Source organism: Corapipo altera, unplaced genomic scaffold, assembly GCF_003945725.1.
Source record: "Corapipo altera isolate COAL_440 unplaced genomic scaffold, ASM394572v1 59, whole genome shotgun sequence".
In the NCBI taxonomy this organism is placed as follows: domain Eukaryota; kingdom Metazoa; phylum Chordata; class Aves; order Passeriformes; family Pipridae; genus Corapipo; species Corapipo altera.
The window spans coordinates 4,138,165-4,156,190 of record NW_020884917.1 but is presented as its reverse complement, the minus strand read 5'-3'; the positions used below and the strand labels follow the sequence as shown (position 1 = coordinate 4,156,190).

At 41.5% G+C, this 18,026-nt stretch overlaps 2 protein-coding genes across 2 annotated transcripts; one reads left to right on the top strand and one right to left on the bottom strand.

Moving 5' to 3' along the window:
* Positions 1-1,561: 1,561 nt before the first annotated feature.
* PSMA2 (proteasome subunit alpha 2) lies at positions 1,562-8,444 on the bottom strand. The gene is made up of 8 exons (XM_027656023.1): positions 8,336-8,444; positions 6,141-6,217; positions 5,451-5,583; positions 4,611-4,733; positions 4,182-4,263; positions 3,032-3,105; positions 2,527-2,584; positions 1,562-2,445 (listed from the first exon to the last, which is right to left on the bottom strand). Exons 1-8 carry the CDS (start codon positions 8,374-8,376, stop codon positions 2,329-2,331), a joined length of 705 nt encoding a protein of 234 aa, XP_027511824.1. The 5' UTR covers positions 8,377-8,444; the 3' UTR covers positions 1,562-2,328.
* Positions 8,445-8,601: 157 nt separating this feature from the next.
* MRPL32 (mitochondrial ribosomal protein L32) lies at positions 8,602-11,154 on the top strand. Its single transcript, XM_027656037.1, has 3 exons — positions 8,602-8,842; positions 9,756-9,940; positions 10,529-11,154. Exons 1-3 carry the CDS (start codon positions 8,719-8,721, stop codon positions 10,781-10,783), a joined length of 564 nt encoding a protein of 187 aa, XP_027511838.1. The 5' UTR covers positions 8,602-8,718; the 3' UTR covers positions 10,784-11,154.
* Positions 11,155-18,026: the final 6,872 nt, after the last annotated feature.

The window sequence follows — 18,026 nt, the reverse complement described above, 5'->3', positions numbered from 1 at the left end:
TGCTCACCGTTTTGAAGCTTTTTGTTGTAAGAGGAGCCTAGTGATAGTATTCTCATGTTTTTCAAGGCACATTTCTATTTGTCCTCAGAAGAAAAATGTGCCACCATTGAAAAATAAATCAAACATTATTTTACCAATTCAAACAGTTTATATTCCTAAAAAGCACTCACTGAAGCAACCTGGCAACAAGAGGTGGTCATTCGGAGTATCTGACAAACGTAGTAGCTTCATGCTGCCACCCACTTGCAACATTGGTCCAACATGAAGTAAACTCAGCAACACTTCTGAAGTACTGAAGTGTTAAAATTGCCCCGTGCTGTAATGATTGCCTGTCCTGGCAGGATGGGGGGGGAGTGGGGAAACACCCCCTCAACACTTATACCTATTATCAGGTATCTCACAGACAGTATTTTCCTAATTCAGAACACAATAGCTTCCATACAACGCACAGAACAGTTACTACATTTAAATTATTTAAACCACAGGAAACTATGGATGATACTGGTTTTTTTCCCTTCCCTTTGCCCTCTGTAAATTAGTAACATTTTCCAGATGGCAGGTGCTCAATTTTTTAAAAACCAAAACCACAGCCCCCAAACCTCAAGAGATTTTTGTTTGTTTCTCCCACTGTTGCCATCTTGGCAGTGAGAAAGCATGATTTATTTGAAACTTGCTTTAGTTTCAACTATCCTTCATAGGGTGTTCTTTGCTAATCAACTGTTTCTAGTAGCAGAGACAATTAAACTACTGCAGTTCAGGCTAACCATTTTCTGAAGTACTTGCCTACATTTTTTTCTTATAGAAAACCCTTTTGAATATTTAAATATCATTAAAACACCGACTACGTAAAATATTTTAAACTGAAGGTGCAGCAATATCAAGTCTTCAGTTTCAGTTCTGAGTTGTTTAATTTTCTCTAGAATAAGGATCAGAGTATGGACTGGTTTTCAGAGCCACATACTCAAAAAGTGATCTGGAGGAACTGTTTGGACAGAGCTTTTATTTCTGACATTAGGAAATAAAACGTCATTTATGGCATGCTTCAGAAACTCTTATTTACCTGATGATAACGTGAACCATCAGAAGACAGACACCGGAAAACACAGGTCAATTAGGTTATACGCTACTTTCTGCAGACTAACTGATACTTTCTATTTTCTTCATCAGTTATGGCTGGATGATATGTAGCCTGCCAGGCAGCTCCCCTCCGCCCTTAGGCTTACACACAAGCAGAGGGATGCAGCTGTCACTCCGAGTTCATTATCAACATTTTAACAATGAGATTGCTTTAAAAAAATATAAAATCTGCAAACAGTAACTTAAATGGCTGCAGACCAGATTATTTCTGCTGAACCTCCCACCATATATTTATCCTTTCTTTTGTAGTAAATTCGGTGTTTCTTTATGACCTGACCAACTCTATACATGTAACAAATGTATTGATACATACACCCCCCACAAATAATATCCAAGTTCTGCACCTGTCTTTAGAGTTATCTTGCAAGTTGGAAAATATTTGAGGACAACTCACGGGATAAAGTCATTACATTACGTACTCTCATTCTGTTTTGTAACTCCTGTTGATTTTTATTGATGGTGATAAATGCATTTAGTTTTCAGCAAGAGTTATTACTTCTACTTTTTCTAACAATATTTCAGGGTTGAAAAAGTGCAATTTCTAGGGCCACGAAAATAACTCAAGTAATGGAAAACAAGTTCTTGTGACACAAAGACGAAGAAGGTCAAAAGCAGAGAGGCTCAAGTAGATTGCAGTTCATACCTGAAATGGAAGACTGTTCTGTCTCTTTGTGAAAGTACATGATTTTTTACACCAGATAAAACCATTTCTGGAAATTACTTAACATTTAAACAATATTCCAAAGTGAAAAATTATCCTGTCCGCTCAACATTTAAATTCTTTAAAAGGTCTAACATGAATCCATCATGGCTGTATGGGAAAAACTGTTTCCTCAAAAATAAAGATACTGAAATCTAAGCTTTATGCAGATAAACAAGTTAGGATTAAAAAGACACACAGACACTTTCCCCCAAAACAGTGGCCTTCGATTTTATTCTTTAGCCTTTTTCAAGCTGTCACTATAACTTTACATTTTGTACAGTATTTTGTGTATCAAGGGAAAGAATTATCTTTAACAAGATTTCCTGTATTACAATATTAAGGACCGTTGTATTTGCACCCATGATGTTTAAAAAATCTCTCAGACAAACCATGTAGAAATAAGTATGCAAAAACTGCAAAGAAAAACATTTAAGTAGCCAAAATTAAAAAGACCTTTGTGTGAACCACACAGTCTTGCTTGGTTTCTACTAGGCTATTGCAGCCAAGTAGTCTTTAACCTCAGTTGGAGTGAGCCTCCTAAAACCAGCTTCATTACAGATGCCAACTTCAATGTTGTCTTCTGTCATTTGCCCTTCAAAGCTCTCCTATTAAAAAAAATACAGTTCAGTGGATCATATCAATGAAGTCATAACATAAGAAACTTCTTCCTTAAATATTTTGCTCACCTTTAGTGTTAAAATAGCTGTATGAATGGCATCTTCGAGCTCCAAATCTTCATTGTATCTGTAAACAGACATTTATGTATTTCAGCAAGGGACAAAGCCCTTTCCAAATTTTACTAATCTTGGAGTCTCTAAAAACTCAAACACTACTAAAATCTTTCTCATACAAATATTATTTGCAAGAACTGTAACATTATGAGTCAAAGTTATTATTTGTCAAAATAAGAACAGTACTTTTCATACTGACACTGTATATAACAATATTGCTGCAAATTATGTTGAATATAATGTTTATTGCACTCATACAATTCTCCATAAACAGAAAAGTTGGAGTTTAAATAAATCAAATTTCCTGTGCATATGTAAGTAAACTAGAAGCATCACATCTTAAGTATTTTAAAACTTTATTCTGATAATCTAAAAAGTGTGCATTTTTTTTAATCTGGCTGTTTTACGTGGAATCTGAACAAAACACAGTATCCCTTCAGACAAGTATCAAATACATTACCTTTTCTCAAGGAATGTTTTCCCATTGACATAATTTTTTCCCATTGCTGTTGCTTTCCATGCAAAGTAAGCTCCCTGTAAAAGTAACAATCTATTGAACTGTTTTGTGTGACTTAGTCAAACACTATGTATTCAATTACTTGGGGAAAAAGTACAGCAACAATTACGAAAATACTGAATGTTCTGAGACTATGGGAGATAATTTTGGATCACGTTCAGAATAATTTGATACAGGAACACATGCTGTGAAAACGTACAGAACGTTTGTATGGGGCCCAAACTATTTTCATCCTCCTACTACTTTGAAATACGAACTAGTAAGTAGTTAGCATAGCTTTGATTTGGGATTCCTTAAACAGAAATAGTATGTTTGCCTTTGAGAAAGTGCACAGTCAGATCCTTACTGAGGTTCACTCCACTCTTCTTTTTGAAGACTAGGTAGTATAAAAAACTTGTTGCAAATCAGCTATCTGATTTATGTTAGCTACTAACAGGATATTTAGCCATCACTTCTATTCTCTCTGGCATGAAGACTATCAGTAGGTCTATGCCTTAATCAAATTGCCTTAAGGCATCTGCATTTTGCTTTTTATGTTGGAGAATCAGGCAGTAATTCTGAAGCTCACTGATGATCATGACAGTGACCTCCTCGGTTTTTTTGTCTGAAGCACTGCACCTCACATGTGCATCAAAGGGTAGATTTTCAGAAGTGTGGAGCAAACCTAGCTAATAAACTCACTCAACCACTGTCATTAAATACAAAGGCATGTGCATTATGTTTCACAATACAACAGCTTTTGACTTAACTTCCATTCAGTTTTGAGCAGCATAAGCAGACTTTTTTTTTTCTGGTATCTGTTGCAGAAGGCCATTTTTGCTGGCACAATCAACTAGGAAAGGCATGAAAAGGGTTAGTGATCTCCCTGAAAAGCAGCTCCCATCCTTCAAGCAGTTCAGGAACATGTAGGTCCAGAATGATCCAGACTTGCTCCAAGCACCTACTGAAATGGCTCATTTTAACTTCTGAAGTTATGTTAAGGTATCTTTTGTTCTAGCTCTGCATTGTTCTCATCACAGAAAGTATTTCATAAGCAGCTGTGAAATTTCATGTTTTACAAAAGCAGCGGAATTTACAAATGTAAGATACTTACAGATGGATCCGACTGAAATAAATACGGCCGCCCTTCATTCCAGCCACATATTAGCAGTGACACACCAAAAGGACGAACACCACTACAGGGAAACAAAATGATAAATTATTCAGTGAAAGCCAAAGGCGACCAAATTATTTTGGATGTGTTAACCTTCCCCTGAATGGTTCCCACCAGACTGTAGCTGTGATGAGGAATGACTAGTCAACCACCAGAACAAGCCCAAATAATGCTGCCTTGTCTGACGTGTTGGTTTGCAAGATATGGAGACTCATTCTCAGCCAGTGCCAGTCCATGCTCCTCCAACTGGCCCACTTTCTGTGCATGTTCTCCACTGTCTTTGACACAAAAACTTGAATCATTGGGTAGCTGTTACTCCTTACTTTTAAAAAACATCTTTCTAAGCAACTTTGCAATTCCACCACATACCCAGATTGCGTGTATTCCTGCATCACAGAAGCAATTCTCTGTACTAGCTGAGCTGTTGGAATGGGCTCATGATAAACCAAGTAATACTGTTGGGCCAGCTTCCGAGCTCTGTGCACAAGTACTCTAAAAACAAAGACAAAATTACTATGCCAAAGAAATTCTAAATAGAACTGAAAACTCATAATAAATACAATGCTACAGAGTTGTACCTCTGTCGTAACATTAATGTAAGAAAACAGACTGTGCTGGTTTACCTTTATCAACTGAGTAATCTCTGAAACACTTAAACTGAAACTAAGCTTGAATAACACCACTTTCATTCTTCATATAAAAGGTTATTTGACAAGGTATCAGATATATTAAGGAAAATTTCAAGTCAATGTCATTTTATTATAATAAAATATGGTATTACAACATTGTAAGTGCACCCCTCCTGCGCATGCGTGAGCACCTTGGAAATCCCCTGACGCAGGCACAGTGAATTGTGGGGTGGTCTTTCCAATTGAGTCTGGGGGATGCCTTCATCACCTTCCTCACCACTTTGTCCTCCAACTGCCCTTGACGAGCAATGGAGCAATCACAACAGACCAATTAAAACAGTTTACACAGAAGTTCTCCCTCCAAGGCCAAGTTCACTGCTTTATCAGCAGACTTGGCAGGAGAAAACATAAACTTTTGTAGGTGGCTAGGGCCAAACACAGACCAAAAAATAACATCCCAACTTCGTCCCGATACAAACATATACTTAGAAAGACCTAGAAACAGCTAATTGCTACCTGCTTCTTACACTTCTTGTATGAAAATGGATCTAAGTGGTGATCAAAGAAGATGTTATCATACCTGTAATCTGGACCCATTCCACTGTACACTAAACCTATATGTTTGGTAATTGGTTCTACTTTGTGGACACTCCTTTCATCATACAGAATGGATTTCTGCTTCTTCTCAGTTGCCAACACCACTCCATTTGCAGCTGGAAAAGAACAAGAAATTTTTTTAAATATTAAACTAAAACTATGGAAAGCAGTCAAAACACAGAACAAGTTTATCGGACTAAAAATTTTCTTTCTCTATTTTTAAAAAAACTCTTCAAGTTTACAATCGTGTTAAAGAGAGATACTTTGATGAATCCACCCAACCCATTGTTCCTCATTTTAAATAACCATACAGCTCCCACAGTCCCATTCTAAAGATTCTGAATAACATATTAATAATTGAGTAATCAAAGTAACTTTTTTGTGTGTAATTTCTATGTATAAGGACAGGAACAATCAAAAAAACCCCCAAACCAAACACCTATCTCTACCACCTGAACGTCTTCAGAACCACCCAGAAAAGAACGTCAGAAAACACTAAACCTATTAAAACATTTGAAAATCCACTGAAAGAGTAACAAAATATGTAACAGAAGGAAAGATAAAGAAAGGTCCAATACACAGGACCCAGTACATAATCCAAACTGATTTAGTTCTCTCAAAGGATAGTCAGAATCTCAAATTCTTCACTAAAATAGTTATTTTCTGGACATACCTTTAATCCCAACTGATGGAGCTCCTGCAGCTACTGCAGCCAAAGCATATTCAATCTGAACAAGCTTTCCAGAAGGACTAAAAAGGAAGATGCAAAAGAAAGATTAATATAATTCCGATGCACTCGAATCTTTCCTACAACAATCTGATGCCAACTTGCTTTTTTAAGCCTCTTTACATCCGGCAACAGCATATTCTGACCAGAATTTAAAAAAAAAAAACAAACAACAAAACCCCACAGGTCTGAAGACTTGTAAGAGCTTCTAAAGGAGTTGGACTGGTTCAGCACAGAAGTCACTGCTGCACAGTGCTACTGGGATACTCACACAGCATCAACCTACAGCCCTCATGAAAGCTAAGGAGTCACAGATAGGGAGCAGTGAGTGGGATGCAGGTTGAAGGAGGACAAGTCCGTTCTCCAATTCTATATCATTTTAAAAAAGTTTTCCACTCTGAGGGAAAAATCTTCAGAGCGTGTCATGAGTTTCTACTCACGATATACATTATATGTGTGGTGTCCAAAAGTTTTCAAGACACTGATTTTCTCTGCTGAAAGGTACCAGCAAAACACAGCTATGCTTTTTGACAGATAAGCACAAGACAGAAACAACCCCTGTTCCATTTCCAGGTATTCCTGAATTTCTCTTTAACAATCCATGTGCTGGTAATGGATGCAGAATCATCAGAAGAGAAATGAAGGAGTTAAAGCTGGCATAGTAACTTACTCATAAGGAGCGGGATCAAGAGGTCCCTCCTTGACCCTTAGGGAAAAGGACAGCACAGAAACAGCCACTCACTTGTCAAGTGATTTTGCAAGTGGGATCTAGTCCCTGGGCTGTATTTCAGACGCCGCTGCTTTAACAGTTGCAGAAGTAAAATAGAAAATTATGTAACTTGGTGCTTAGATGAGTCAGAAAGAACAAAGCAAGCCATAACCAATCACTGTAGTCATTTATACACTGAGGAAACAAGTTATAAAGGTGACAAAGTAATAATTCTGGCTTCTCCCCTACAAAATACTAACAAATCAGAACAAGAGTTCCGAGCACATAGTGCTTCTGTACAATACAAGAAGTTTGTAACTACCCCAGGAAACCATTTCCAAAAGCTAACAGAGAATTCAACCTGCTAGAGCACAGCAAGCATGCTGGGCTGCTTCCATCCATTAAAAACACTCTTTTCATCATTTTAGGTCATGAACTGCTTCATTTGCTTAACTGCAACAAGCCTTTAACAACTCACTCTACAATTACACAGCACGACTCTCCTCTGAGGTTAAGGGGGTCTAACTTCACCACAAGCAGCATAAAGGTTCTTGCTTTTTTGGCAGTTTTTCTTCTTTATATGTATAACATAGTGCTGGATAGCTTAATAGTTTCATCAAAAAATGAATGGAAGGTAATTTCCTTTTCTCTGAATTAATCTTAAGTCTGTGTATTAGAGCAACATCTCAACAGACACCACTCCAACAGCAGCATATTCATTCCGTGCATGCAAACATCCCACATCCAGCCTGTGCACAACACGAAGTGCACGGAAAGCAGCGACTGCAGAGCGCAGCAAGAAGGAAAATATGCTACTTTATAACTCATCTGCTTCATTCATTCCCGCATCTGCAAAGCCTGTTCTGAAGCAAGCTCTCAAGGTACCACAGCTCAGCTGTCATCACGCATTTCCAGTTAGCTCAGAACCACAGAATTACTCCCCAGCCTAAAGAGTTGGGGGGGGAGGACCCTGCTAAACCGTTTCACCAAGCACTCGCTTCAGGGCCAGTGCCGAGACAGATCTTAGCTTGGCCCACAACGAGAGCAGACACAAGCAGCGCCCGCAGCGAGCCCCGAGGTCAGCGACAGACAGCCGGTGGGAGCCGGGACTCTCCCGCAGCCCCCGCCTCCGCCCCCAGGGGAGTCAGCAGCCCTTCAGGTCGGCAAGAGCCTGTTGCAGCTGCATGTCTCCCTCGGGCCAAGGCAGCGCCGCCCGATCCCCGCCGCTCTCCTCACGCCCGCCGCCCCTGTGCGGGTCCGGCCCCCGCTGCCCCCCAGCGCCCGCAGGCCCGATGACTCTGCAAAGCGAGCCCCCGGTCCTGCGTCGCCGCCGCCAGCAGACCGCTCCGTGCAAGCTGCGTGCCGCCCTCTCGCTGGCCCAGCAGCCCGCCCGCCGCTGCCCCCGGGCCTGCAGCCGCCCCTGCGCCGGCACCTGAAGGTGGTGAGGGAGAAGCTGTAGCCGCGCTCCGCCATCTTGGCACCAGCCCCTGCGCTCTCCGCGCCGGCTCCTTCGACGCACGCGCGGCCGCCGCTCCCGCTCCCTGCGCTAGGGCATGGCGAGCGCGCTGATTGGTGCGGTGGCGGCGCGTGACTGAGCCTGCCGGGATGCGGTTGGCGGAGAGGCGCGCCGTGGGGAGCGCTGGGAGTTGGAGTACTCCAGGCGCCCTCCACTGCCCCTCCCTCCCGGTAGCGAGAGAAATGCTGGGACTTGGAGTTCCCGTCCAGCGTCCCTGCTATGCCGCGGCATGAGGCGGGCACTCGGTTTCCCAGGAGCCTCAGCGACAGGCGCACCTTCCCGGAGGGCTCGGTGAGGCCATGGCGGTGCTGGTGCTAGTCCGCTCTCCGCTGCCGCGGCTTCGCGCTCTCCTCCAGCGTTGCTGGGGGCAGCTGGAGCGCGGCCTCTTGCCGGGCGGTCTAGGGGGCCAGAGGCCGCCCTGGGGTAAGTCCCGCCCTGTTCTCCGCCCGCTGAAGGAACGGGACGCGTTCCTGTGCCACCTGCTCTAGGTGACTCTGCCTTGGCTGGGGGGCTGGACTAGATGATCTCCGGACAGCACTTGCATCTCTGCAATTCTGTGATTCTGTGAGGGGACGGTGTCGGGGCTGCGAGACTCGTTTTACCTTTGAACGGCTGGGGCGCGGCCCTGGGATCCGTGAGGGCGCGGGGCCGGGGTCGCCGCTCTGACCACCTTCCTTCGGGGATGGCCGCAGCATCGTGTCGTATTCCCGCGGCCGCCAGCGAAAATGGGGCTTGGCTGTAAGGAATTTGTGTTTCGCAGAATCACAGCATGTACTGAGTTGGATGGGACCCACAAAGATCATCGAACCCAACTCCTGGCCCTGCATAGGACAAGCCCAAGAGTCACACCCTGTGCCTGAGAGTATTGTCCAAACACTTCTTGAACTCTTATCAGGCTTGGTGCTGTGACCACTGCCCTGGAGAGCCTGTTACAGCACCCAGCCACCCTCTAGGTGAAGAACCTTTTCCTGAGATCCAACCTAAACCTTTCCTGACATAAATTCAGGCCATTCCCATGGTCCTGTCGCTGGTCCCCACAGAGAAGAGATCAATGTCTGCCCCTCCTCTTCCCCTCACAATGAAGTTGTTAAACTGCAATGAGGTCTCCCCTCAGTCTCTTCCAGGCTGAACAGACCAAGTGACCTCAGCTGCTCCTCATACATCTTCCCCTCAAGGCCCTTCACCATCTTCTTTGCTCTCCTTTGGACACTCTCTAAGAGCTTAGTGTCTTTCCTATATTGCGGTGGCCAAAACTGCACACAATATTCAAGGTGAGGCTGCACCAATGCAGAGCAGAGCGGGACAATCCCCCCCTCTCTTTTTCTTTCTCCTTCAGGACCAGCACTAGCTGTGCAAGCTCCAGCTGTTCTTCCACAAGCAGCAGATGACGCCAGTGAAAGTAGTGCCGAAGCACCGGGTCTGTTGGAGAGCATCCTGTGGATGGCAGTGCCCAAGAAACGGCGCACCATCGAGGTGAACCGCTGCCGGCGGAGGCATCCCAGCAAGCTTATAGAAGTAAAGGTAATCACCAAGTTTCCACTGCCTTGCCTCCGTATCCACCACGAGTCATCTTGTTGGTGGCAAACAGGGCGGAGTAATATTTACACCAGTCGTTTTTCACCTTGCTTGTTTTAGAGAATCATCACAGTCATCAGTGCTGACTGAAAAAGCTTTCTGAACTTTGTTTATAAATGAAGAAGCATAAAAGACACTGTAATCTTTAAAATCCTTTGGAAGAGGTACATTCATCATGTGTGACAGTAGTCTGTCGTTAAATAAACAGTGAGACTTTAGGTGCAAGCCAACAAAATATGAATTTTGGCTGAACAGATAGTGTAAGTGGAAAAGCTCTGTGCTTTCTATGCACCTAATTGAGTCATTATCAATAAGCGTAATGACTTAGATACTGACTTCACAGGCTGTTATTAGTAGTAAGCATTTGACATAGCAACACATTACAGAAAAATTATATAGAAGAATAGATTTTTGAATGGTAACTGAACTTCTCTGATATTTCATTTAAATTTTTTAGTAGTTTGTGATTGCTCCCTGTTCTTTTGTTGCTGCTGTTCAAATTACAAAATTTCCTGTTTTCCGCTGTTGTTTCAGAGGAACATAGATGTTTGCCCTGAGTGTGGAAACTTGAAGCAGAAACACGTCCTTTGTGGCTATTGCTACGCAAAGGTCAAAGCAGAAACTCATCTGATACGGATGGAAATGCGCAAAAAGGAAGGAGGACCGTTTAAGGCTCCAACTGTAGAGACTGTTGTCCTTTATGATGGAGAAAAGCCTTCAGAAAAAGACGAAGGCAAACGGATCATTGAAAGAGCCAGGAAACGCCCATCTTGGTTTGTTCAAAATTGATGCTATAGATTTAATGCTAACAAAAACAGTTGCTGCAGCAAGAGAAAAAATTATTTTCAAGAATGTTTTCTCCTTCGCTCGATGTCAATACAGAACACCTATGGACTTTTGGGAAGTCTGCTTAATTTGTGTCATGCCATATGATTTGCAGTCAGGTGTTGTTTCTGTAGCATACAGTAGGAAGTGCTTCTCAGTGATACATCACAGCAGTCAACAAAGAGAAATTGGGATCTACTTTGGATTTGGACATCTGCGTACAGTACACTGAATAATTTACATGCTAATGTTCTGTGCTGGTTTTTGTAAATAACATCTTTTTAATAAAGGGAAAACATTCACAAGTGTACAATAAAGTATGTTATGATTTCGGAGGAATCTGCTTTTTGGTTTTGGCTGCTGCTGTTTCTGAGGGAGAAGAAATGTTGAAAGCCAGTGTTGTTTAGAAACAAAGCTTATTTACAAGGAAAGATACAGTTATTTGGTTATTTCTGTGGTCTGGATCTCTCCACAATGCTGCTGTTTGAGATAATTGGTGATATTCCTGGTTTTGAGCAAAATAGTGATTGCTACATAGTATTGGTACTTTTTCTGCACTGGATTGAAGGCTGAGTGTTCCTTGCTGTTGTCAGTATACAAAATTATTTTCTTTCTTAAAGGGATATGGAAAGCCTATTTTCCCCCCTTTACAGTGCACTTGATTTCTTGAGTAAAATAGCAAATTGAAATGTAATGACTGGAAATGTGTAAATTTGACAAGGGTCAAATCTGGCTTTTTGCCATCATTGCCCTTTAGTCATCTGGGTGGTCAGCATGTGCTTGGGAAAACTGCAAACAGCCATGGTGCCTTTGTCTGGAGTCCTCTGTGGAGAGGGGCAGCTTTGCCCTCCACTGTCCATTGCTGCCCCTCAGTGGTGCAGTTACAGCACCTCACTGTGGATTTTCACTTAGGTTTTAACCACACAGCAGCACCACTGCATTTAGGATTTAAAACTGTTTTCAGTTTTTGTTTAGGATTTCAGGATGCAAACAGTACTCTTTGGTATTATGGCTCAGACAGCCCAATTGCTGCCAAAAAATGCAGGACTGCCCCAACCCGGTCTGGGTTGCCCTTGTGTTTCTGTGGAGCTTAAGTGTATATGCTCCTGTGCTGTCCTAGTTCAGGGAGTTGTGCTGACTTAGAACTGTTCCCTGGCTTCATACATCTTGTTTTTTTGGTAGGGACCTCCCTGTAGCTTGGCTTGTGTCAGGGTCAGAAAAGTGGCAATGTGGGCCATAGGAACATGAAAGTAGAGGACACAGGACCATGCTTTCCATAATAGCCTTCATTTGTACTTGGCTGAGCTCCTTATGCCTCCTTAAGGAGTGGGCTTATGTGTGCTGGAATGCTTCACTTTTGCTTCCCTTGCTCTGGATCCCATGTTCTGAAGCATAACTGGTATTAATGGATGTTAGTGGAGATGTTACATTTCCTCCGTAGAATAAGGGAATAATGAAAGCTGATAAGTGTAAATTGATGCCATTTTGTTGACAGTATCCAAGCAAACAACATAAATCCTTCTGATTTGTCCAAACAGGATTTATTCCAGTCGTATCTGGTTTCCACTCATTCAGAAGTGAAGCCAATGAAAGATGGCAAGCAGGATGCAGAGTGGAAAGCTAACTTTTGACAGAACTGTATGGGATGAGACTGACATACCAGAGGTGAGATTAGCCAAGCAGTAAGACAGATAAATATACACCTTTCCCTCAGGACAGTATATTTTAGGGAGGGGCGGGTTTTTTTGGGTTTTCAGTCCACATATTATAGGACCAATTACACCTTACCAACTACACTGTCTTAGTTGCTTTTTGTATATTAATATTTTTGATAGTTCTCTCTAGAGAAATAAGCTAAATTAACCTGGGATATTGCAAGTCATGGGCTAATTTCTCAGAAACACAGAGGTATCATTAAAAAAAACCCACTATTTTTCTCTAAACATGAAGGAGGACATGCAGCCCCTGCTGATGGAGTAAAAATTATAATCATCACTACATTGCATTACTTTATTGCATTACAGTGTTGGTGAAGCAATGAAGATGCTTTAAAAATAGAGTCCTTACAAAACATGAGTCAAGTGAGGCTGTGTGAATACAAGATATTTTAAGATACTTGCCAGGTCACAGTTAGGTAATGATTCCTACTTGGAGGAGTCCCATTACGTTAGAGCTCTAAGCAGTAGTAATATTCAAGCATCACTTCCTCCAAGGTTACAGTTGATGCATCCCCATTGGTAAGACATCAAGCAAAGGGAGCAGGAGACCTGCATGGATGAGCAAGGAGCTTCTGGCAAAACAGAAAGAGGGAGTCTACAGAATGTGGAAAAAGAGACAGGGCACTTGGGAGGGATATAGGAATGTTTTCAAAGTGTGCAGGCACAGCATGTGGAAGGCAAAGGTTCATTTGGAATTAAATCTGTCAAGGGATGTCAAGGAAAACAAGAGGTCCTCTAAGTACATCAGTAGCAAAAGGAAGACTAGAGAAAATGTGGACCCATTGCTGATGGTGACAAAGGATATGGAGAAGGCAGACTTACTGAATGTCTTTTTTACTTCAGTCTTTACCATTACTGCAGTCCTCAGGAATTCCTGACCCTGTAGGCAAGTGAGAAAGTCTGGAAAAAGGAAGATTTTGTGTTGATTGAGGAGGATCAGGTTAGAGTTGTGGGTGTCAAGGCAAACTTGACTCTCACAAATCCATGGACCCTGATGGGATGCAGCCTCAAGTGCTGAGGGAGCTGGGAGATGTTATTGCTAAACCACTCTCCGTCGTCTTTGTAAGATCATGAAGAAGAGAAGAGGTGCCTGAGAACATGAGGAACTTCAAAAAGAGCAAGAAGGAAGACTCAGGAAACTACAGGCCAGCTAACGTCACCCTAATTCCTGGAAAGGTAATGGATCCTGGTAGTCATCTCTAAGAAAGCGGAGAAAAAGCAGGTTGTCAGAAGTACTAGCATGGATTCACCAAGGGGAAATCATGCTTGACCAATCCAATAGCTTTGTATGATGGAATGACTGGTTGGATAGATGAGGGGAGAGTGGATAATGTCTACCTTGACTTCAGCAAGGCTTTTGACACTGTCTTCCACAATATTCTCATAGGCAAGAACTGACTGAATGGCAGGTACCAGAGGGTTGTGATCAGCACCACAGCGTGCAGCCAGATGCCTGTAGCTACTGTGTTCACCAGGGCTCAGTACTGGGTCCAATCTTGTTCAGCTTATGATTGGCCTGGATGAGGGGACAGTGCACCATCAGCAAGTTTGCTGATGATACAGAACTGGGAGGAGTGGCTGATACCTCAGAGTGCTGTGCAATTGTTCTGCAAGACCTGGACAGGCTGGAGAGTTAGTCGGAGAGGAACCTAATGAAGTTCTACAAAGGCAAGAGTGGGGTCCTGCACCTGGGGAAGAATAACCCCCTGCACCAATACGGGCTGGGGGCCAATCTGCTGGAAAGCAACTCTGTGGAGAAGGGCCTGGGGTCCTGGTGGACAACAAGCTGCCCATGAGCCAGCAGTGTGTTCTTGCGGCCAAGAAGGCCAATGGTATCCTGGGTTGCATTAGGAAGAGCGTTACCAGAAGGTTGAGGGAAGTGATCCTACCCCTCTCCTCAGCCCTAGTGAGGCTGCATCTGGAGTGGTCTATCCAGCTTTGGGCTCCTCAGTACAAGAGAGACATGGAGCTCCTGCAGCAGGTTCAGCAGAAGGCAACAAAGATGATTAAGAGACTGGAGCATCTCTCTTACAAGAACAGGCTGAGGGAGCTGTGAGATGACCTTATCAAGGCATACAAATGTTTTAAGAGGAGGTGTCAAGAGGATGGTGCTCAACTCCTCTTCAGTGGTGGCCAGGAACAGGAAAAGGGGCAATGGACACAAACTGAAACACATCTGAATATGAGGAAAAACTTTACTGTGAGTATGGCTGAGCACTAGAACAGGCTGCCAGAGAGGCTGGACATATTCTTCTCTGGAGATATTCAAAACCTACCTGCACACAATCCCGTGCAAACTGGTCTACATAAACCTGCTTTAGCAAGAGGTTTGGACTAGATGATCTCCAGAGGTCCCTTCCAACCCCAACCATTCTGTGATTCATTTCATAGCCATACAGCTTATGTTAGTACTGCTTTTGTGCAATCCAGACAAGAAGAGATGCTTGATAATGTTTCACAGTCATTTCTGAGTAATGTGAAGGGAAAGTCAGTAAAATATCTGGTATTCATGGTGTCTAAAAAAAAAATTAGAACTAACTGACAAATATTGAAGATTCATAGATATCTTACCAATAGATATAGTACCAATTAATTTTCTATGGCAGAAATTATCTTCAGTGAGAGTCAGAGCAGTTTAGCTTGAATGATTTTTCCTTCAAAAGAGGAGGAAAGGAAAGCTCATTTTCAGAGCTTTGCTGTATTAACTCTGATAATGCAAAGCTCCATTACTTAAAAAAAAATTAAAAAATCAAAATTCCTCTAAAATATGTGACATTGTCTGTTACTTGAAATAAGCCCTATTTATATGTAATTTTGAAAGAAGTGTAAATGGCAATGGTGCTAATATAGGAACATGCACTTTTTGAAACAGTCTAAATTAAAAGAACAAAAAGCAAGCTGGTTGTTGCAAATGCTGTAATCTAGAATCCATTTACATGTGCCATTTGATTATTTGGGTACCTGCTAGTACTTGAAATAGACATTTTTTGTCTAAAAATTTCATATGATCATGTTATATTTGATTATATTTTTTCTTCCATAGGGATTTTATGTAAAAATTATTTTATTTTACATTTAAAGAAGATTCAGGAAGATGATGTAACATCCTAAAATACAAGGATGCAGATTGCTAATCACACTAAGATCTGCAGACATGGAGTTGATCTCTGGCAGTGATCAATTCTTAGTGTCCTTAGTAGCTGATAAACCAAGTTTCTCCTTGATCACCTATTTAGCAAGAAAATATGAATAAAATGTTTCTGCACAATCCTCATCTATTCTGTTGAACACACTGAACAATTAGAGCTGGCCTTTGGTATAAAATACCCTTCTTGAAAGCACTAGGTGGCAGAGCAGTGTAGCTTTCCAGTAGGTGCAAAACAAAAGCCCGAGATCACAGGTAAGATAGGAAACAGTGAACCTGTGTAAGAAAAACATTTGCAAAAGGACTTTTATAAGTATGAAGAAAAATACAATAGTTGTTATGAAATCTAAACTAAAACATTGTAATTAATTTTTCCAACTATAGTTAATTCAGTCTATACAGAGAACTTATGCACTGGCTTTTGTGGACATTTATGCACTTCTCCTCTTTACTGGGTGAATTATTTGAATTGTACCTATCATTTTTCCTTAAATACAGGTAGCTTTGTATGTTCCTCTCTATGGCTAATTCAGTTAGCTGACATTTTATTTATGCAGCTATAAAGTCCTAAAAGTAATAGATCTGGTGGCATTCCAAGGAATTTCCAAGCATAACTGTCGTGAGTTCAGAGAGTCAATAAGGATCAATTTGCAAACAGCAGAGAGAAACTGAAAAGAAAAGGAAACCAATGTGGTCTTTAAAAGAATATTAGTTGCTCAGAAGGGAATAGAAGATTTTGTGCTCCTTCAAAGTTTTAAAATATTTTGGAAGCACACAAGTGATAAAAGTGCCTGTGTCTTTAGAACTTGTGAATTAGTATTTAAATATGAGATACTAGCAAAAATCCTTCATTTATCTCGCATGACTGCATTGTGTAATTTATGCAGTGAATGAGGATCACTAAAGACAAGGTGTTTCCAAATAATTTGCCTCACTCTTAACCTGCCAAAGATTTAAGAATGGGGCCAAAGGGAAGGAAAATCCATGAAAGGAATGAGTAGTATTACAGTAGTATAATAGTAGACTATGCAGCAGTGATGGATCTAGTTTTGCATATTCTTATGTATATTCCTAGGAGATTCTGTTGAAGTTAGTGGCATATAATTCAAGGCAGAATTTGGTCCAATGTGCTGAAACCCTGAGCATATATATATGCAAGTATATATATATATGTTTAATACAGAGCATGTATACCAACCCGATTTGGTTTACAGCTGAAAACCAAGATTGAATGTAGTAAATTGAGACAAATCAGTTGATACTTGAATTTCTTTCAAACATCCTGTATTTCAGTTTTCCCTGATTGAGGTCAATACACAAACTCTTCTCTACACAAGATGATTCTGGTGGAGTTGCTCTCACTACACAAGCACATAGAAATGTTCTGACATATCCTGGGTGTAAGCTAGATTAACCCTTTGGGATCAGCTCATGAGGCTCAAGAGGAATAGGTACCATAAATGCAGCGTGTGACGTGGTATAGGAAGGAAAATTGGCCCCTACTTATGAAGCTGCCAGCTTTTGCATCCATCTCCAAGGAATATAATGTTTCTATTCTGAGCCCCATCACGCAGGCTCATCAGCTTGTCCAGCAATATGGCTTACAGCTCTGTTTCCCTCTAGAGCACATTAGGTGACATTCTGTCAGTGGAACTAAGGATTTTGAACAGACTGTTGGAAAGATAGACGTTTCGTTTTATAATCTGGGATTACTATTTAATACAAAGAATAGTGGCTTTGTAGGGGCTGTATTGAATAACTTCAGGCTCAAAATTGACAGGCCAGTCCTGTAGGGAAGGTTTGTTCTAAATATAGTGGGTTTAGAAGTTCCTACTCATTCATCTTTTGGCTGTTCATACTCAGTCATAGTCAGATCAAGTAGAGCATCTAAGGTGTTTTAAAGAATAACATCAGTTTTCTGTCCAGTTATAGATATCTTATGTAATTCTGTCGCTCTTAAACAGGATAAATGATACCTTGATCTTCAAGAAGCCATTGACTTCAGTAGGATTTCTTTTAAAGGAAACTGTAATTCCAAGTGACTGAGAGTGAGGCTAAACAACGTCAAGCTGTTGGTTACAAAGTTACTTAATGAGATCGTGAAATCTTTACTTTTAAATTTTCAATTTTTTTAATTGAAATCAAGGAAATAAAAATTAATCCTGTCTGTTGCCAACACCCATCATGATACATCACTTGAGCCCAAGAGTCCAGTTCTGCCATAGTCCTTTTGGATAAGGTCATTTATGAATAAGTAATGTAATCTTTTAAGGGTTCAGAATAATGCTGACACATTGGAATTACTCTTGCCCCAGAGTAATATCGTCTCAGATATTTTTGTCCA

What these genes read in the sequence shown, in the direction of transcription:
- PSMA2 (XM_027656023.1), bottom strand. Translation starts at nt 8,376, where the DNA reads ATGGCGGAGCGCGGCTACAGCTTCTCCCTCACCACCTTCAG. An exon ending in TCCATCAGTTGGGATTAAAG is followed by an intron (nt 5,584 to 6,140) that starts GTATGTCCAGAA and finishes GTTCTTTTCCAG; the next exon opens with CTGCAAATGGAGTGGTGTTG. An exon ending in GGAATGGGTCCAGATTACAG is followed by an intron (nt 4,734 to 5,450) that starts GTATGATAACAT and finishes CTTTGTTTTTAG; the next exon opens with AGTACTTGTGCACAGAGCTC.
- MRPL32 (XM_027656037.1), top strand. Translation starts at nt 8,719, where the DNA reads ATGGCGGTGCTGGTGCTAGTCCGCTCTCCGCTGCCGCGGCTTCGCGCT. An exon ending in GGGCCAGAGGCCGCCCTGGG is followed by an intron (nt 8,843 to 9,755) that starts GTAAGTCCCGCC and finishes TTTCTCCTTCAG; the next exon opens with GACCAGCACTAGCTGTGCAA. An exon ending in GCAAGCTTATAGAAGTAAAG is followed by an intron (nt 9,941 to 10,528) that starts GTAATCACCAAG and finishes CTGTTGTTTCAG; the next exon opens with AGGAACATAGATGTTTGCCC.